The sequence below is a fragment of the Ovis canadensis genome, chromosome 7 (assembly GCF_042477335.2).
Source record: "Ovis canadensis isolate MfBH-ARS-UI-01 breed Bighorn chromosome 7, ARS-UI_OviCan_v2, whole genome shotgun sequence".
Lineage (NCBI taxonomy): Eukaryota > Metazoa > Chordata > Mammalia > Artiodactyla > Bovidae > Ovis > Ovis canadensis.
In genome coordinates this window covers 25,708,578-25,729,832 of record NC_091251.1, presented here as the reverse complement: position 1 = coordinate 25,729,832, position 21,255 = coordinate 25,708,578, and the positions used below count along the sequence as shown (strand labels likewise).

The following is a 21,255-nucleotide window of genomic DNA, read 5'->3' as shown; positions in this document are numbered from 1 at the left end:
AACATGTGCAATAATATAGAAATGAAAATCTAGGAAATAAGAGACTTGGCAATGGTGGATATGAGGCTGAAGTGTTAGAGGCATATGGTGGGAAGACCTAATTGGAGTTTTTCCAGCCTCAGTTTATCAACTTGGTGGAGGGGTAATTACAGACAGTACTATGTTGAGAATCAAGTTTAAAGGTTTGTCTGGTTTTAGGAGATTCCCACGGGGGAGAGGGAAAGGCAGAGCTAATCTTTACGAACTAGGACATGGGGAAAGTTGCTTTTGGGGAGAGGGTGTAGACTGGCAAAGTGATGGTGCTAAGTAATAAGTCTCCAGCAAGAGCAAGGCCTGGGCAGCTCATCTGAGGAGTACTTAGCTCAGTGAGAGGATGGAAGGGAGGTGTGAGAGAACAGACCTTACCCTGTGTATCCCACCCCACTCGCTAGGCCCCAACCCCAACTGGTGCTGGGGACAGCAGGGGAGCCTGAGTCAAATACGAAGTCGAGAGTTTTAGAGTGGACAGAGGGACAGGGCTGAGTCTTACTGTCTGAAGGAGACTGAAAAGTTACTCTGGCAGATGTCAGAGGGACCTGTGACCCAAATGGCCCAGGGTAGAAATTACTGGAAAATTAATGCAATAAAAGAACTGATTTGAGACAAGCTGGCCAAAAGTCAATTCTAGGTTTATTAACAAGACTGGCAACCTGTTTTGCAGAGCCAGGGTTCAGTGATCCAGTATCTGAAAAACCACTTTCCATACTGACCTAATTGTACTTTAATGCAACTTAGTGATAAAACATTTCACAATCTACCCAATCTCGCCTCCCCCTCACCCCGCAATCAGGGATTGGTGGCACTCAATGGCACAGAAACGTTTATCTTGATGTTGAAAAGACGGTAAAACACTCACGGAAGACAGAGTTCTCTTTCAGTGAAGTCAGAAGAGTTTCATATGCTGTAACTGTTGGAAACATCCAGGAGAGCTAGGTCTCTTATTTCCTCTAGAAGTGTGTACAGGCTTCTTCCCTTTGTTTGGCAGTATTTTTGACAATCTTCAGTGATGTTTACTGCGACTTCTTGAGCAAGCTGAGCCTCCTCCACAGATCTAGTTACTTCTTTCACTAAATCACTCTTTAGCAAGAGGGAACTCTGCTGAAAAAGTTCTGTATCTGGTGTCATGTGTGGTTTATTGCTTATTATTTCAAGCCGTATTGTATCAGAATGGCAACGTGAGGTCTGTACAGATATTCTCACCTATCATAGAGGAGAAAGTGGTTATTACTAAGTCACATTCTTTGCTTGTTGCATTGAAAGCAATGCTTAATTAAATACAGACTTACTGTTACGTGGTCAAACAAATGGAATGTAACCGATTCCCCTTCTGTCGTGGTAGAGGTGATTTTGTTTTGAAAGCGTTGAAGGGATCCTGGTTTCCATTCAGAATGGCCATCTGGGCCACATGAGACCACTAAACCATCTTTATTTCTTAAATAAGCAGCACCTTTAATCCCAAACCTGAAGTATTAGAATAAAAATTCAGAGATAGTATATTCTTAGTATGCAGATCTTGTATACTTATCTAGAATGCTAGTTTTTCTTACAGCTTAAAAACAACAAAAAACTTCCAACGACAAACAAGAAAAAGAACTTTTACATCTGATTAACCTCCAAATGTCTACTTCATTGAGCAGACGAAAACAAAATGTTTTGCTAAAGAAGAAAGTAAAACTATCTGACGACTTATACAGAAGTGAGTGAATGCGTTAGTTGCTCAGTTCTGTCCAACTTTTTGTGACCCCCATGGACTGTAGCCTTCCAGGCTCCTTTGTTCATGGAATTTTCCAGGCAAGAATACTGGAGTGGGTTGCCATTCCCTTCTCTAGGGGATCTTCCTGACTCAGAAATTGAACCCAGGTCTCCTGCATTGCAGGCAGATTCTTTACCATCTGAGCTACCAGGATCTCTTTTTTTTTATACTTACATATAATGAATTATATATTACATTATGTACATATGGTAACTTCAAAACAGTTGCTAAAGTGCTTTAAAGAATGATATCTAATGTACCATTTCTATAAAGTGAAAGTCACTCAGTCGTGTCCGACTCTGTGACCCCATGGACTATACAGTCCATGGAATTCTCCAGGCCAGGATACTGGAGTGGGTAGGCTTTCCCTTCTCCAGGGGATCTTCCCAACCCAGGAATTGAACCTACCATTTCTATACTGTGTCTATATTAAGGTTAACTATGACTTTGTAACAACTTTTGTGTTAGAAATAACATACCTTGGTATAAACACAAGCACACCATTTGTCCTAATTGAATAAATGACCCCATCAGATATGCAACGCTCCTCAGTTTCTGGGTCTTTGTCTTTAAAATACATGCATTGGAAGAGCTCAGTAGACTGCTTCTGAGAATGCTGTGCTGCCTGTAAGAAGCACAAGCCCCAAACATGATGGACTTCTGGACACCCCAGAAGAAACATGTGATTCATATTCCCAAAGAAACAATGTCTTTTAAAAAGGCAAGGTTCTAGAAAACCATTAATACAAATATTCTCTATTATTAATTAAATCAATTTTGTAGGACCCTTTATCAATCCCTCAAAAATGTCTTAGAAAATTAATTCTTAATAGGTATGAAAGTTTTAATTATGCCTGATTTGTGTTGATGTATGGCAGATTCATTAATCTGATTTCACTATAAATTGTACAGCAATTATCTTCCAATTAAAAGCTGAAAGTTTTGTGTACCTCTTTTGATTTAGTAATTCATTATTGCCAGGAATTTATCCAGGCAAAATGTGAGAAATCTGTAAAAATAGACATGAGGATGATTGTAAACTAGACTGCCAGGAACACTGCTGCCTCACCAAACTTTCTGAAATGATGGAAACATTCTGTATCTGTGTTGTCCCATAGGTAGCCACTAGCCACACGTATCTATTAAGCATGTAAAATGTGGCTAGTGCAAATGAGGAGCTGAATTTTTAATTTAAACCCACATGAGTACTGGCTACAAGACTGTTTAGTATCAAACTAGTGTTCTAACTGGATACAGATAATATTAAACATTTAGGCAGTTTCCAATCTGATGTTTAACCAAATGGTCTAGTTCTATCTAAGTTGTATAACATGGTCAATAGCAACAATATGAAATAAAATACAAAGTAGTTTATAAAATAATGATGTAACTATATTGATACAGTATCTATAAATAATAATGTTAAGTGAAAAAAGGCCCTACTTCAAACAGCAGGTATGATTGGATATTTTTATAAATAAAAAGCATTGTCTAGAATCGTTATTATCTTTGGGTAGTAAGCTGATAGACAATCTTTCACATTTCTACATTTTGGGGGGAAAAATCTGACTCGTTGAATCTCATAAATCCACATTAAGTATTTCAGAACATTTGTAAATGTATTGAGAGGTACTCAACCAACTTTATGATTTTTCATCTTTCTCATTGATTGGAATAATTCTAGAGTTTAATTTGCTGGAATATACGGTACTTTGTTCTACTACACAATAAAGTTGATATTCTGTTAGCAAAAGAGATGATGGTAAGAGAATTAAAAATCCCTCTTACTCGGTTTCTGTTGTTGATATGTCTGCATAACTCCTCAAGATCTTTATTGCTGAATAAATTTTCCTTAATTTCCATTTTCTTATCTTCTGAAATGGCTGCCATTAGTAATCGGTGCACTATAATATCTGAGTATCTTCTTATTGGAGACGTAAAGTGAGTATATTTATCTAATGCAAGACCTTAAAAAAATAAACCAAAAAATCAAAATAACAATAACAAAAAACTTCTTTAAACAGTTTGCTCAAGGCTTTGGCCACAACAGAAGAAAATTGCAATCATTCACCATAGTGATGGAACTCTTCCTCGGCACATGATCCGGTGGAAAAATACAGAGCGTTAGACATGGCCTGCGTAGCCATGGATCGAAGCAACTTGTTGACGATGGGATCGTTGGGGTCATTTGCATTATCCAGAGAATCAGCCAGTGCTTTATTGGACCTGACAAAAAACGGAAAAATTCTTATTTGGTCCCCAGCAATAATTTACAAGTCAACACTCAAGGAGAACCCTTTACTCACCAACTGAATATGCTCATCTCCCCATAGTTAAAATTTATTTGGGACACATTTCAGAGAAGCAACTTTTTTCAACTACAGAAATCTAACTTGCTTTTGAGATTTAAACAAAGAACATTTCAGAATTCAAATAACATTGTTTTCTGTTTTTGCCACACTGCACAGCTTACGGGGTCTTAGTTCCCCAACCAGAAATGGAACCTGGGCCACCGCAGTCAAAGCACCAAGTCCTAACCACTGGCTCACCAGGGAATTCCCTCCACTACCTTTCTTAAGCAGTGAAGAATAATGTGCTGAACCTATGAGGTGAAGTTAACGCTCAGCACAGAGTGGGTGGCCAGGTACCTTTCGAGTTAAATTCCTAACACCCTTAACCTTAAACATCCTGTATAGGTCAATAAATAAACTTTTTCTTTTTTAAATCAAGAATTATTGAACCAAGGTCCAGTGGTTAAAACTACATGCTTCAATTCCTGGTTGGGGAACTAAAATCTCCCAAGCCATGCGGGGCAGCCAAAAAGAAAAAAGGAAGCCTCTTTACCTACATTATAGTAAACGAAGAAAAGCCAAGAAGTTTTCTCTTTTTGGTCAAAAATCTGGCTGTCACATTTTAATAACCACTGTAAAATATATACATGTACAGTAACCCCTTCCATTTTCCTGCCCCTTCAAGAGAGAAACTACCGTGTATCTATGAAGAAGCCCTTCGCTTTAGCACACTCTCGGAGTTCGGAGAAAAACTCCTGGTGGGGAGGAGGGTGTCGGCGCAGCAAGGCTTGGTGAGGGAAGCTCTCCCAGATCTTCTTGGCTACCCAGTGGTTGGCCAGGATCATGCATTCAGCCACGGTCTCGTGGACTTCCAGGGGCTGCTTGGGGATGAGGTCGTGAATGTTCTTTTTCTCATCGAGCTGGATGCGAACCTCCACCCCTTCCAGCTCCAGGGCACCGCAGCGGTCTCGCTTGGCTCGGATGTGGCGGGCTATGTCAGTCAGCTTTCTGATTGCCCACACCAACTCCTCCAGCTTGGCTTGTCGGCTCTTCTCATCCAGATCCTTGAATTCCGGAATATCCTTCACAACGCTGAAGTTTCCGTCCAGCAAGTCTTGGGCTGCTTCATAAAACAGTTTGTATGCTGATCGAATAATGGTTCTGCCATACCATACTTTCTTAATTTCATAGGAGGTCTTATCTAATTCCCACATCACGCTTACGGCATACCTGCAAAACCAGTCACATTCATCATTGTTAATCCTACCATTTTTTGAAATGAACAGAACTAGAGCCTAAATTTAACGAAAGAAATGACATTGCTATGGGTTTCCGGTCTGATGTTTCAATCCAACACTCAGCTGCTAAGGTGAAAGATACCTAAAATGAAAACAAGGTTAGACAAGGTTCTGTGGATCTCTAAGCAAATCTGAAATGAGTTCACACGAACTGTTGCAAGCCCAACTTGATGGTTCTCCATGTTCCTTAGAGCAGCACAGCACTGATAGAATTAGAGTTAAGTCTACTGGGCTCTCTAGCAAAGAGGAGTCACGCCTTTCGAATGCTACTAGGTAACACTGAACTAAGATATCAGTCTTGACAGCAGGTTCATGAGCAAAAAGTTCACTTAGTAAAGAATGACTTTATCACCATAATGCTAACATCTGCAACTGACATCAAGAACAGAGCTAATTTCTTAAAAAAAAAAAAAAAAAGCTAATTTCTTAACATGTGAAGAGCTCTTTCATACCAATTACTAATAGATCAAGAAAGCAAAAGAAAAAGGGGCAAAAAACATGAAAGAGTTCATAGAACAGGATACACAAATGACTGTAAGGCATACAAAAAAAATGACTTTACTCATAGAAGGAAAAATGCAAATCAAAATCACTTTTAAGATACCATGTTCATTTATCAAATTGGCAAAGATAAAAAAAACACAATATATTGTGTTGGCAAGGTTGTGGGGAAACTAGCACTCTCATACAGTGACAGAGAATGTAACTGGTATAACCTCTATGGAAGGCAATTTGCTTTTTAAACACAAATGCATATACCATTTGACACAGAAATTCTACTTCTAGGACTTTATCTTCCAGAAATACTGTACTTTTAAAAATGTGAAATGAGCTATATTCCAAGTAATTCAGTGCAGTTTTGTTTATAATAGCAAAAACTTGGAAACAATCCAAATTCCCATAGATAGAGAACTGTTATTAATATGGTGTGATCTCCAAGATACATATTGTTAAAAAAGAAGCAAAGTCTGAAGAGTATATATATGGTCACCATTTGTACAACAAAGAAGACCACATGTCCAAATATGCACATTAGTGTGTGAAATAACAGAAGACTTATGTTGGTCTTTGTCCCTACCTCCTGACACAGGGCTCCTGACACCCTTGTAATTTCCTGGGAGACAGGCATGTCTTGTTCTAATGAGGCGGGCTCCTGCAGGAGGCTGGTCACTAGAAAGACCAAGCCATGATTAGAAGCTTTCAATCCTGCCCCTCATTCTCTCGAGGAGAAGGGCTGAAAATGGAGTTACTAATGGATCACGCCAATGTGATGAAGCTTCCATAAAATCCCCAGTGAGCGAGGCTTGGAGAGCTTCTGGGTTGGTGAACACACAGAGGTGCTGGGAGAGTGGCACCCCAGGCCTAGAAGCTCTGTGTTCCTTCCATATACCTTGCCCTACACAACTCTTTCATCTGGATGTTCGCCTGTATCCCTTATCATATACTTTTATACAGTGAACATAAGTACATTGCTTTGCTGAGTTCTGAGAGCTGCTCTAACAATTAACTGAACCCGAGGAGGAGGTCTGGGTATCTGATTTATAGCCAGTTGATTAGAAGTACAGGTAACAATGTGGACTTCAACTGGCATCTGAAGTGCAAGGACTGAGTAGTGGAAAGCTCTAATCCAGCGGTCCCCAATTCTCTGGCACCAGGGACCAGTTTCATGGAAGACAGTTTTTCCACAGACCAGGGGTGGACTGGGGATGGCTTCAGGATGAGTCAAGAGCAGCAGGGTTCGTGCTATGAGAATCTAATGCCACCACTGGTCCAACAGGAGGCGGCGCTCAGGTGGTAACGTGAGCCATGGGGAGTGGCTGTAAATACAGATGAAGTTTCGCTCACTTGCCTGCCCACTGCTCACCTAGTGTGTGACGGTCTGGTGCCTAACTGGTACCAGTCCATGGCCTGGGGGTTGGGGACCCCTGCTCTATTCTACAGCAGGTCAGTCAGAAGCACGGTGACAATCTGGGCCTGTGACAGTGTCTGAAGTTGGGGAGAGGGGGACAGTTGTGCGAGGCTGAGCCCTTACGCTGTGGAACCTGATGCCATCTCTGGGGAAGACAGCATCAGAACTCAATCAAACTGTAGGACACCCAGCTGGGGCTGCAGAGAACAGCGTGGTGTGGAGAAAGACCTCCACGTGTCTGGTGGCGAGCAGTGTCAGATGTAATGTGCCCTCTGTAAAGACAAGAGAGACTTATGGGAAAGAAAGAGCGGGGAAGAACTGGGTGTTTCCCCATACAGGAAGGTGGAAAACGGGAAGTGATTTTTTGTTACAGTATTGTATCTAAAAAAATACATAAGAAATTGGCAACTGATGGAAAGGGGCAGGTGGGAGCCTTTCACTAAACATCTTTTGGAAGGTGTGAATTTTCAGCTTCAAGGACAGATATAAACTTTAATTACAACAAACACAAAACTCCCTAAGTTCGTGATCCTTGTGAAAAACAGCGTCAACCAGGGAACATATATGTACAAAGTGACATACATTTGTTCTTAGACTTTGACTTTAAAAAGTCAACAAGAGGGAGAAGCAGGCTCCCAGCTGGGCAGAACGAAAGGAGTCAAAAAGAAAAGAGGAGTGGAAGGGAAGGGAAGGGAAGGTGCGAGGAATAAAGCTGCCCCCAAACAGAGGATTAGGGGAGAAGCAAGGGTGGGAAGGGCAGTGGGAAAGTAGGAAGCGGCCAGGAGCAGAGCTACCAGGCATCACGGGAGGACCAAGACGAGTTCTGATGACAGAAATAAGGAAGCAACTCACCTATCAACGCCTCCCAGGAGGGAGCACACGTCAGCGCTGAGGATGGCGGGCAGCATGTCATAGCGACGGTCCGCTAAGTAGTAAGTGGTGGCTCTGTGAACGAAACACATGCAGGTCCATGACCTTCGGCAGCAAGAGGCAGAACTGCTGACGGCACAGGCTGCGGTGAGGAAATGGCCGAGGGCTCAGCGCCAATCCCCCAAGGCTGCTGCTTTTCGCAAAGTGCAGCAGACTGGGCGACAAAGCTATGCCTGTGTTCCCACTTTTCTAAGTGGTACCGCTTTGGGCTGAACATTCTTCCACTGATACAAAAGAGAAAGACAGAGTGGCACAAATCTTAGTTGTGTAGGAAAAATTAAAGTGTAATGACCCAGTATTTATATAAAATAGGATATTACTACATGAAAAATTTAACCCATTTCACTGTAGGGTACAACATGTGAAAAGATTTTGTTAAAAAAGGAAAGGCAGGGGCTTCCCTGGTGTCCAGTGGTTAAGAATCACCTGCCAATGCATGGGACTCAGGCTTAGTCCTTGATCTGGGAAGATCCCACACGCCATGGGGCAACTAAGCCTTTGCAACCTCCCTCAAGAGAAGCCACTGCAAAGAGAAGCCCGCACATCGCAACTAGGGAGTAGCTCCCACTCACCCCAACTAGAGAAAGCCCACATGCAGCCGAAAAACAAATAAAGGAAACGTAAATTGATCAAGATACTACTTTTCTAAAGGAAAAGGGGAAGTGGACTTCAAAAAATTTTTTTCTTTTTCCTGGAAGGATCTTTAGGACTGTTCCCGACTGTGAAATCTTTATTTTAAAAATCTGAAACTAGCATGGGCTTCCCAGGTGGCGCTAGAGGTAAAGAACCCACCTGCCAACGCAGGAGATGCAAGAGACTTGGGTTTGATCCCTGGATAGGGAAGATTCCCTGGAGGAGGAAATCACAACCCACTCCAGTATTCTTGCCTGGAGACTCCCATGGACAGAGGAGCCTGGTGGGCTACAGTCCATGGGGTTGCAAAAAGTCAGACACGACTGAAGTGACTTAGCACAGTTGCAGAGCACGTTATAGTCACACACACACACAATCCTAGTGCTGACTTCTAAAAGCGGTACCTTGTCCTAGCTTCAATGTCAACGTAAGAGTGTGGTGCTACAAAGTACGTCACATCTGCAATGTGGACTCCAAGCTCCAGGTTGCCATTATCCAAGGCTCGGACCGACAGGGTGTCATCCACATCTTCACAGCCGCTGGGGTCGATGCTGAACACCAGGTGGGTTTTCCTCAGGTCTTTACGTTCTCGTTCCTCTTGGGAATTTACCTTCCAGGGATTTTCCGGTGTGTTGACTGGCATCTCACACATCTGTACAAGGAGAGGCCCAAGATTCAGCAATTCTGCACCAGAAGTTTCCATAAAAACTCTCTAACATTCTCCATGTGACCGCATAGAAACCCCATTCATTACTCATTGTGTGCGTGTGCTAAGTCACTCAGTCGTGTCCGACTCTTTGCGACCCTATGGACTGTAGCCCACCAGGCTCCTCTGCCCATGAGATTCTCCAGGCAAAAATACTGGGGTAGGTTGCCATTTCCTCCTCCAGGGGATCTTCCCGACCCAAGGATTGAACCCGAGTCTCTTACGTCTCCTGCATTGCCAGGCAGATTCTTTACCACTAGTACCACCTGGGAAGCCCCTCATTACTCACTACCTTCTACCTATGTTTGTTTCTTTTGAGCAATAATTATTTATTAGGTGCCTAATAGGTGTCAGGAGCCGTGTGAGGTTCTGGAAAGTCGGGACTCAACAGGAAAGACACAATCTGCATGCCCTTGAAGGCTCTACAGTCTGACAGGAAATGTTCCAGAGCATTTACGGTCTCTTTAGTTGTGAGGGTTGGAGCAAGAATGAATGGGTGGCTTATAAAAAGTACAATATCTACCGCATTTTCAAATGATCCATTTGTTTAAATATATTTGAGCTTTTAATTCAAGTCAAGCCCTGAAAAAAATCAACATGTCCCAGATATTAAAAGCATATTCCCCTTTTAAAGCAGGATCAATCTTGGGCATTTTTTTCTGCATTATTACCTATTTAAGCCATCAATTTGCAGTTAAGTAGGCTAAAAGGGAAGAATTCTAGTCCTATGAAGTCTAATTCATGTTTTATTTTGTTCCAACATTTTCACTAAGCTGTCAAAACAAGTCAACAAATGATTTCGAGATACTAATGTTAAACATAAAATTTTAATAATGTAAAATATTCTAAAGTATTTTTACTATTATAGTTACTATTCTGTCAAAAATTATAATGAAAATAAGAACACTCATATGCTCTTAATGACAATGCAAACTGGCCCAGTTTTTCTGGAGGACAACCTGCCAATTCACAGCAAAAGCTATTTAAATTTTTTTATGCCCTTTGACTTGGTAATCTCACTTTAAGTATTTTACATTCCAAAGAAAATGATCAAAACATTTTAAAAAAAGTGATGTTTATGAAACATTTGAAGTAGCACCTTTTATAATACTGAAACATTAAAAATCCCAAATGTTCCACAACTGAGGAAAGCTTAAGCAAACTAGAGTACATCAATATAGAGTAATTTGCCATCATTATTAAAAATAAGTAGGCTATGTCAGCACATAGAAATAATTTTAAGTGCAAGAAGCAAAAAATAGCCTGTGTGCACTATGAACATAGCTATGCAAGAATAATAAACAAGATTTACGAGGATTTTTAACAGATCATAATCTGATGGAAAGAGCTGATGCTTTATGTTCATATAATTTTTGTTTTCTGTAAAGGTCACAGAAATGATTTCTTAATGAGCATGACTGTTCTGACCCATGGGTCAGAGACGTATACCCAAGAAGCTGCTTCCCCAGCTTTCTGCAGGCCTCTGGTTGAATGAACAAGACAAGGAGCAGAGCCCAGTGGGTCTGTGACAACTAGGTGCCCATGTAGTTCCGGGGGACGGATGCATACTGACTATAAGCTACTGACATACCATTTGTAAGCACAGTTGGAAACATGTAAACATCTGAGAGCTATGAGGCTGTAAGAAACTAACTGCGCTTGACATTGACTTAATCTCGTTCAAACACAGAGTTAAAGAGGAATGAACTTTTCCCATTTGGTTTAGACAGCAGTTTGTTACACAGTACAAAAATTTTTCTTTCTTACCAACAGGACAACAAGGGCAAACAAACGAAAAAGTAGAAAATGCCTTTTATCAGACCAAAGGACCGGGGCCAGGCTGACCTGAGCTTCTGAGAAGGGGACAACTGAGATGTTGTTTTCCACCAGGATGGTTGCAATTTCCCCTTCCAGATCTCCGATTCTCCCTAGAACACACACGAAATGTCCATTTGGGTACATGGATGTCGACTCCCAGGAGTCGATGCGCACGACCACCCTGAAGTCCTGCACAGAGAGGGGGAAACACAAACCCAGTGTCAGGAGTTAAGGGGGTCAATTAGCAACACCAAACAAACAAGGGATAAAGAGCACTGAGCTCCACAGAGAGTGGCCAATTTAGTAATACAAATAACCATCTTCTTTTCTTTTTTTTTCCTTTTATTGGGTTCTTCCTGTCTTACTAAATTGCCAGATGGTAGGTAAACGCTTAACCCAGTGCTTTGAAAGGAGGCATTACCTCTCTGCACCAAGTAAGAGGGCTGGAGATGGAAAGCTGAGGAACAGAGCCACCTATGATACATCCTAGTTAACATAGGCAGCCCAAGGGAAAAGCCCAACTATGCCCAGTCCAGATGAAATTTCAAAGCAAAAAAATTTCAATTTGTGTGTGTTTTGGAGTTACTTTCTAATTTCTTAAGACATCTTTTGGTGGGGAGAAGGTTATCAGCGTGAACTGAACCTCACTGCCCCATATTCCAGCAAGCCACAGATACAGAAAGCAGCTATTGCACCTGGCCTCTGAGAGCCTGAGTGAGGCTTCAGGATGGAAAGGTACACGATGAACAGGTTACAGGCTGGGGACATCCTGCTTTAGCGTCTCATTTACAAACTACAGAACATCGGGCAAATCAGACTGGGTGATGCCTACACCCTTTGCCACAGTAAAGGTTAATTTCTAACTTTCTTGTTTACGTCTTCTCTCCGGGGCTCCGTTCCTTTATGGATAATCGATTCTGCGAAGTACCACTATATCATCCCCACAGGGCAGAGCAATCGTATTTCTATATCACTTGCTGGAAGAAAGCTTGTTAGCGTTGGCAAAGTGTATCTATTGGAAGTTTCTGTGTTGGACAGCTGGATAATGAATGTTCTCTCCAGCTGTCCTGCACAGCTCTTTCTAGGACAGTTTCTCTCTGGCCTTCATTTATTAACCAAGGACTACTTAATAGATGGTTCTATATATTTAGAATTTTTAGAAAACAGGATCTCGGAATGCCACATGCCATCAATAATTTACCCCTTCTTATGCAAAGAAGTTAACAGCGTTTCCTGCTACTGCTCGAAAGCTGGCAGAGACCAGAGGCGAAGAGAGGAGGTACCTGGAGGGCTTCTGCTTGTTGAGTGCTGATTCGGATTTTGGGAATTCTGTAATCCCAAGGTGTAACTAGGATTTTCTGAGCATTTTTGCCCTGTGATTGGACCTCTTCTATGGATGGAAATGTCACCACATAGTCCCGCCAGTTCTTCTGAAGGATGCCTACCACTCTGCCTTTGGGAAAACAAAACAAAAGAAACCTTCACTGGTAAGGTGTCAGCTAACTGGACTCTGACCAGCTCAGCAGTGAGGAAGAAAACAGGAAATGCAACATCAAGTTTTTTCAAGCACATCCACACAAGTTGAGAGATGCAAACATTTGCCTTCCTTCTAAGGATGGATCTTTTTTTTTTAAGATGGGTAATTTTTAAAATAAACAGTTAGTATGTGCTCCACCCCCGCTTTTTTTGTGGTGTGACTTTTAGAAGACATTAGTCCCACTTTCTGGCCCTGACTTCACCAAGCTCAGGTTTAGGTATGTTGGGAAAAGTCAATGATTTTCACCTTTTTTTTTTCTTTTGTTTTGACCGCAGGGATCTTAGTTTCCTGACCAGGGATCGAATCCATGCCCCCTGCAGGGGAGGCATGAGGTCTTAACCACTGGGCCGCCGGGGAAGTCCCTGATTTTCACCTTTTTAAACCTATGCCTTCTGTTGTGCATTTTCACTGTCTTGCATTTTCCTACCAGCCAAAATCATTTGGTTCAACATTATTCACAGAAAAAGTATACAAATCATAAGTCTGGTATGTAAAACTTTTAATCATCACAGACTGAAGCCAAGAAAAGGCAAAGTGCAATAGTTAAAAGTGCGATCTTTGCTTTTCACAAGTATTTATGGAGCCCCTACAGGGATGAGGCCCTGTTCTAGGTTCCAGCAGGGAATACAGCTGCATCAGAACGAAGTCCCTGACTTCTTGGGGTTTACACGCCAGTCTGGGTGTCTGTGGGGGTGGGGGACAAATATGTGAGGAGTGAGAACGCTAAGAGTTGCAGAGTAGCCTAAGGTGACCAGGAGGGGTGAAGGGTCAGAGTGGCAGCTATTTCAAATGAAGTGACTTCTGAGCAGAGACCTGAGTGAGGAAAGGGGGTGTGAGGTTTGGGGAAAGCTTGCTTCTCAGGTGGTAAAGGACAAGTTGCTCATCGCGGCAGAAGCAGAGCCCTGACAGGATCTGAAGATTTTAAAAGGATCACCGTGGCTCCCTTGCCGAGAAGACTCTCTGGGAGCAAGGACAGGCACAGGGAGGCAGGTGAGGCGGCGTCCGGAAAATCTCACCTGGAGGTCTTAGTGCACTGACTTAGGAGCCAAATGGCAGAGGGCAGGAGCGGCTGGACCCAGACCACGCCTTAAAGCTAGAGTGGACAGCACATGCTGAGGTGTGAACGAAGGTGAGGAGAGCTCCAAGGTCTTGGGGTGACCAACTGTAAGAACAGCCTTGCCATTACTGAGATGCGCAAGAGTCGGAGAGAAACAGGTTGGGGGGCAGAAATCAGGAGTTTGTTATTAGGTGCGCAAAGTCTGAGGTGCCTGTTAGACATCCAGGGGAGGAGGCCAAACAGATGACTGAGTAGACAAAACTGGCTGCGGAGGGGGTCTGGGCTGGGGAGACAGTCAGAGGGCTGGAGGCAGCTCCTGGGGAGAGTGTGCGGAGAGGGAGAGATCCAGAGAGGAGGGGGCCGGGTGCATCCGAGAGCACAGTAAGACGGGCAAGAACCAGCAAGGGAATAAGGAGGAATCCACCAGTGGAGGAGAAGAGCCCAGCAGCCGGAGATGAGGCGGTGATCTGCCAGCCAAATGCTGCTGGCAGGTTATAGGTGCTGAGCACTGTGGGCAGGGAGGTCACCGGTGACTCTGACAAAGGACAAGAGGTAGGAGGGGGTGGGGCCTGGATGTTGTGGTTTTGGGAGAGACCAGGGAGAGAGGAACTGGAGAGGAGAGGGAGAATTCCCTTTTCAATGAGTTTCTCCAGAAACTGAAGCAGAGAAAACGGCGATAGCTGGAGAGGATGTGGGACCTAAGAGGGTTTTTATTTTAAGGTGAGACATATTATAGCCTATTTGAGTGCTGATGAAAACAAAATAAACTTGCAGAGACGGGAAACTGATAATGTAGGAAAAGAGACGATATCATATATTAATAATTGCAGTATTTCTGGACTAAGGAGAGGAAAAATAAACAGGCCCCTCGGACGGCCTGGCAGCTTTCGGGCTGGCTCACCTGTGGGCATGGGCTCACTCGGGGACTCGCCCAAGGCCTTGTTATCACCGTCATTCTCACCCAGGGCGGTGGTTCTCCCTTTCCATTCACTTTTAGGGAGCAGTTCGACAACCACCACGTCTCCATGAATTGAGCGGTTTCGAGCCTTCATCCCGTGGATTAGGACGTCACTGACGAGATCTGTTTTGGGAGCAGCACAGAGAAACCCCATAAAGCCAAGGGGGGTGAGGCCAGTGAGGCCTTTCAACATAATCCGTTCAAGATCTAATCAGCATTATTGCAAATAAAAGCTCCCTCCTTTCAAAGATGGAAAGTCAAACTGAAGGCAACTTTTGTTCCACAGGTTAGGAAGGAAGAAAGGCTGCTGCGAGGCCATGCTGTATAATGCGCTTTCACAAAGCCACTCCCAACCATCTTTTTGTTTTGGCCCCACCGCTTGACATATGGGATCTTAGTTTCCCAACCAGGGATCAAATCTGCATCCCCTGCCCTGAAGTGTAGACTCTTAACCGCTGGACTGCCAGGTGAAGGTGAAGGTGAAGTCGCTCAGTCGTGTCCGACTCTGCAACCCCGTGGACTGTAGCCTACCAGGCTCCTCCATCCAGGGGATTCTCCAGGCAAGAGTACTGGAGTGGGTTGCCATTTCCTTCTCCAGGGGATCTTCCTGACCCAGGGATCGAACCCAGGTCTCCCGCATTGGAGGCAGACGCTTTAACCTCTGAGCCACCAGGGAAGGACAGCCAGGGAAGTCCCTCAACTGTCTTTTAAGGTAGCTTCCCTGCAGGAGACCGTGTCAGCCCACACTGGGACTCTGTCCCATACCTTCAGGGGCCACGCGGCCAGGGAGCAGTCAGCAGGCCACTGGACTGCAGAAACTGCAGAACTAGGAGCCTGACAAGCAGAAGCCCGGAGAAAGCTGTTGCTTCTCACCCTCCTCCAGCCTCACCCTGTCACGGCAGATCTAACAGTACCCTCTATTATGATCCAATTTATTCACACATGTTTTTTCATCTGTGTTACTTTTTAAAAGACTCCAATGAGGCAATATATAACTCAGTGATGCAGTACGGGACAATGTCTTAAAACCTCACAGGTTCAGCCCCACTGCCTACCGGGTGCACCATCCCAGGACAGTTACTTCACTTTTCTGTCGTTAAATTTCTTCATGTGTAAAAGGCAGTAAACAACAACAATACCTACTTTAAGTGCTTAGAATAGTATCTGATACATAATAAGCACTCAATAAAATGGTAGCCATTACCATTTCTTAGAGTTATTACCAAAAAATCAGAAATTATAGACAAAAAAGCTAGGGAAGAAAAAAAAACAGCCCGTGATCCCACACAACTGGTGCATGTGAGGATATCTGACACGGCACATATAGAAGCGACAATTTCAACTTTGCTTTCTTCAGTGTGTGATATCAGAGTAAAAAAAGCAGCATGGAAATTTATGTAAGGTTTATACTGAACCTGAATCTTTACTGCTGGCTCCTTGAAGTCGAACAAAAGCTTCTATTTGTGCTCTGTGTTTGTTGACATTCAGAGTTCCCTAAAATCAAAATCAATATGAAAAGCTTCTTTTCTATCTGTTTTAACCTCCAAAAGGTACATCTCAAAAACTTTATGAAAATATCCCCATCATATTCCTATAAGGTTTATGATCCCTTTCTTTAGGAATAATAATAATAATTCATTACCAACGTTTATTTTCTCCAGAGAATGTACCATCATTTTGACCTACTCTTAGCTGTACCAAGTGTTGCAAGTGCTACGACTTATCTCACCTAAGTCATGAGCAGTCTTTAAAGTATCTTCTTCCCCAAAATATCCTCAGGAATGCTGTAAACGTCATTACCAATTGGAAGCATTAGCCTCTCCAACAGATATAGTTTTAAACACCCACATTCAGGGACTTCCCTGATGGTCCAGTGACTAAGACTCCTTGCTCCCAATGCAGGGGGTCCTGGGTTCAAATCCTGGTCAGGGAGCTAGATCCCACATACAACTGAGAGCTCACATGTCACAACTAAAAATCTCCCGTGTCACAACAAGGATCAAAGACCCCACAAAGAAATAAATAATAAAAAAAAAAACAACCCTACACTTTAGGGAGGGAGTTTAATGTGGTAGGTTCAACCTAAATCTATGTAAAAATCTGTATGTAAAATTGATGGTAGAACAGTTCTGTATCTTGACTGTGGTGGTAAATACACAAATTTACACACGTGATAAAACTGCATGTGTGCACACATGCACACACAGAGTAAAGCACATAGAACTGTTGGAAGCTGAATAATAATTTTGATTTCCTCTCAAGACCCTGATAGTATCTGGGTCCTGGGTCCTGAGATAACACACAGACACATTTGAAAGGGGCAGGAAAATGAGAAAGGCATGAGGAAGTAAAATTTCAACAACTTTACAATTCTGCCAAATCTCCAGACCTTAATGCAAAAAGATATTCTCTTTCCCAGTGCGTGCTAAGGCGTGTCTGTCTCTGTGCGATCCTATGGACTGTAGCCCACCAGGCTCCTCTGTCCATGGGATCCTCCAGGCAAGAGTACTGGAGTGGGCTGCCACGTCCTTCTCCAGGAATCTTCCCGACCCAGGGGTCAAACCAGCATCTCTTGCATCTCCTACATTTGCAGGTGGTTCCTTCACCACCAGCGCCGCCTGGGAAGCCCACAGGGGGCATTTAAAGGCTACCTGTGCGATGCTTAGTGTGTAACCTGATTAAGAGCACTAGGGAGTAGCTCCAAACCCAGGGGCGATGCCTACGGAGGGGACTCCCATATCGCCTTGAACACTGGTGACTCTGGCTTACGGAGGCCATCTCGCTGACAGCCTTTGAAATCAGAGGCCTGGGGCAGGAGCTAGATAAAGAAGAGCAGGAAACACACTGGTTGGTCCTGCGCCGATCCTCCACCGCCACCCTCACCTGGACGTAGCGCCCAGACTTGATGCCGGCTTCTAGCACCTCGAGGGGTACGTGTTCTGGGTACTCCTTCCCGTGGCTCTCCTGACTCTCATTCTCTCTTTCTCGTCGCGACTGAAGGATAGACTCACAGAGCTCACGGGCGGCCTTTAAATCAGGCCAAAAATTGTCCAGGTAGTTCTGCATTTAATAAAGGCACGAGAGAAACATGGTCAGGAGACAAAGGTTCTATTATAGCAGCATTTCGAAAACTCCTGAACAGGAACTGCCGGCGTGCGGTTTTGAAGAGGTGTTAAACGGCAGTACCCTCCCGAGCCTCATGCTACTGGTTCTACCATCTCATTAATCCTGGCAGTCTTGCCCAAGGAACCGCAGGAGAGGCTGTTCCTACCGTGGAACGCTTCTACCCCCTGACCACTCTGCATTTTCAAGTCTCCCTCACTCTCCAAAAACAGGCAAGTATGGGCACACATCCGGGCTGCCTGTCTTTACTCTGCTGCAGATAACAGCCCCCAGTGAGTGGAGAGGAAAAGCTCCTACATGTGCACTTTTAAAAAAATCTTGAAACGTTTGAGATTATAAGAAATCTAAATGACCTGGCAAAAATGGTGAGGAGTAAAGTATAATAAGGCAGAGTCTCCCCTCCCTCAACCTATAGGCAATCTCAGATGCGCAGAGAGGAGGAAAGGAAAGAGGTTCTGTTCTTTGGTGTTAGGCTTTCCAGCCTCATAAACTCCCTGAGGACCACATCTTCTTTTGTGACTATACAGATATAGTCACAATTCATGTGGAGACCTTTGTGGGGATGCTCTACCAATGTGACGACCTGGTATGAGACATAATTCCCAAACAAGCGTCAGGGTCCCCTCCAAGTAGAACATTACTGAATATTATTGTACTTCTTGGTGTAACTTGCAGAGAGGCCCTAGATAAGACACCAAGGTCAACACCCAGAGGAGACTGGTGTGGTGAGGCTGCCCACGCTTCATCTACCTCGTGTCCAGGCTACATATGCTCACTTCTTCAAGAGGACTTTATTGTCCTCACTCCTTCCAATCTACCTTCGAGTCGCCAAAGAAAATTCTGGGCTTCCTGCTCATCTGAACTTCACAGTATCTCTTATTCTCTGCTATCATACACTGCTATAAAGCCCTCGGTCACACAGTTTGCTTAGGAAATGCTATACAAAATCAAACTGTACTATGCTACTGGGCTACAGAGAAAAGTAATTTTCACAAAAAGTAGAAAAACGTAATTTTAGTCAACTGTCCTCTGCAGGAACAAGACATGATGTATTGCAACAGAAAAAATAAGTGACACTGCCATTAATATCCAGCGCCCCTGGATTTTTCTGGCATGTCAGAACACTTTTTCTTTATAGCAGGGCCAAGAAAATTCTATTGGCAAATCTTTAGCAATACATGTACATGGGAACCTTTATAGGATCTGCAATTCAAAATCCAACTAGATGTTCTGTAAACTGACAGGGGTAATGGAGGGCCTCATTCTAGTTTCTGAATCAAAAAACAGTATTCACCATTGAAACCTGATCGACCGACTGGGCAGGCAGAAGTGACCAGTAATCTCTTGAGAGATTAACAGGCATCCTATTCTCCAAAAAGGTACCTAAGAAATAGGAGAACTGTGTTGGGTCAGAAAACTCAAAAAACACTCACTGATAATGCTGCTCCTGTCTGTTACATGGACACGAAGCTGGTCCAACAGCCTTCACAGAAGTAATATCACAGGTCACCTCTTCCCTTACCCTTACTGACCCACGCCCAAGGTCACAAGTAAAGAAGTGTGAGGAACACTGGAATAGCAGAAAAAGAAGATTGGCCTTTAAAACTATGTTTTGTGTATATTCAGCAGAACAGTTTTGGAGTCAACAGAGCATAGTGATTAAGAGCTTTGGAGTCAGACTGCCTGGGTTCTCATCCCAGTTCTATCACTTTCTCTCTGTGACCTTGGGCAAGTTGCTTTAGCCTTTCTGTGCTTCAGTTTCCTCACCAATAAAATGGGGATACTAACCTGCCTCAAAGGGTTGTTGTTAGAACTAAATGAAATAATAAACTCAGAACAGTGCCTGGCATAGATAAATGCTGGCTATTATTTTTAGGTAGAACCATGTAAAACTGCCATTTTGTTCCGTCAAAAACAACAGAATATTGGCAATTTTATAAGATTCAACCTATCATCATTACTACTAGTATTACTGCTATAACTCTAAACATGTGTTCACTGTCAATAGGCGTTTACTGGTCTGCAGTCTTAGAAACTAGGCCTTACAGCCACAGGGAGTTTGCCCAAATTTGCCAAAGATAAGATTAATAAGGTGGAGAGTGATAAAGACACGGAACTTCTTAAAGCCTTCATTCTTTATGTTCCCTTTTCTGTATTGCCAAAGGGATATGAGCCTTATGAGCACCACTGTGGAAGTGAACACACACACACACACACACCCCAGCTGGAAATACCTTGAAGGAAATCACAAACACTCCTTCTGTTTCACTTCCGTACTGCTGAATTGCCTCTTCATCTTCTGTCACCATAACGATGGGCATCCTGTCCTGGCAGTGATGATAGTACCAAGCGGCTGCATTGTAGATGCTCCTAGAAAGCAAGGGGCGCGTGAGCCCTCCCAAGGCAGACAAACCCAAGCTCTAGATCAGAAACTCACACTTGGCTTTCAATCTGCTCCCCTTTGGTTTATACAGACAACCATTCATTCATTCACCACGTACTTTCTGAGCACCCATTATAAGCATGTCCTGGATTGGGTACTCTGGGGGATAAAAAGAAGAATCAGAAAGTGCTTGAGATCTCTTTTTTCTAAGACATCCAAGTACCACAGAAACCTCATCCATTTCTTGATATGTCTTAGAAACCATGAGGCCCTGACACCATTAACACTTTTTAACTTGACGGATGAACCACATAGCACCACAAACAAGCTTTTGGCTAAGAGAAAAAGTAGGCTGGACGCAGGTAGCTGAAGATCATAACCCAGTAAAGGCAAAATCCAACACAGTACCACGTGAAATGTCTGAAAAGCTTCCTGAGGAGAATCTGAATTGAAAATAGAGTCTAGGTCTGGAGATGTATTCAAGAAAGGATCGTGTTTCCGATGAAGTGGATGGACTTGGAAAGTCAGTTTCTGTAGGCATCTGTCTCCCTTTCTGCAAATGAAGATGCTATATAAGGTTCCTTTAGTTCTAGAATTAAAAAACATTCACTGAGTACTGACTGCGTGCAAGGCTGTATAGTTAGTAAGTGTGAGTCCTCACACGTGACCCAATCTAGCAAAAGATTTGCTTTTCCCTTTCTGCTGTGGAGCCCTGTGGGAACTTAGTCCATTAAAGACTCAGTATATATCAGTGCTTATTTTGCTTTAGAGAATTTAAATATTTAATGGCTACACAGACAAAGAATTACAAGGGAAAAGA

General features: G+C 43.3%; 1 protein-coding gene across 3 annotated transcripts in view; it reads right to left on the bottom strand.

Annotated features, from left to right (window-relative positions):
* Nucleotides 1-647: 647 nt before the first annotated feature.
* The window catches only part of DIS3L (DIS3 like exosome 3'-5' exoribonuclease), a 32,139-nt gene continuing 11,531 nt past the window's right edge, over nucleotides 648-21,255 (bottom strand). For 2 of the 3 annotated variants that reach the window (XM_069597622.1, XM_069597624.1), the window contains exons 4-17: nucleotides 20,287-20,422; nucleotides 17,813-17,989; nucleotides 16,345-16,423; nucleotides 14,873-15,052; nucleotides 12,661-12,830; nucleotides 11,405-11,566; nucleotides 9,258-9,505; nucleotides 8,143-8,235; nucleotides 4,780-5,313; nucleotides 3,864-4,018; nucleotides 3,581-3,759; nucleotides 2,272-2,417; nucleotides 1,326-1,500; nucleotides 648-1,239 (exon numbers count right to left, since the gene is read on the bottom strand). In XM_069597622.1, coding sequence (XP_069453723.1) covers nucleotides 934-1,239; nucleotides 1,326-1,500; nucleotides 2,272-2,417; nucleotides 3,581-3,759; nucleotides 3,864-4,018; nucleotides 4,780-5,313; nucleotides 8,143-8,235; nucleotides 9,258-9,505; nucleotides 11,405-11,566; nucleotides 12,661-12,830; nucleotides 14,873-15,052; nucleotides 16,345-16,423; nucleotides 17,813-17,989; nucleotides 20,287-20,422 — 2,740 coding nt within the window. In that variant the 3' untranslated portion in view covers nucleotides 648-933. Of the gene's footprint in view, nucleotides 1,240-1,325; nucleotides 1,501-2,271; nucleotides 2,418-3,580; nucleotides 3,760-3,863; nucleotides 4,019-4,779; nucleotides 5,314-8,142; nucleotides 8,236-9,257; nucleotides 9,506-11,404; nucleotides 11,567-12,660; nucleotides 12,831-14,872; nucleotides 15,053-16,344; nucleotides 16,424-17,812; nucleotides 17,990-20,286; nucleotides 20,423-21,255 lie in introns of those variants that run through there. The other variant, XM_069597625.1, reaches the window with a different exon arrangement.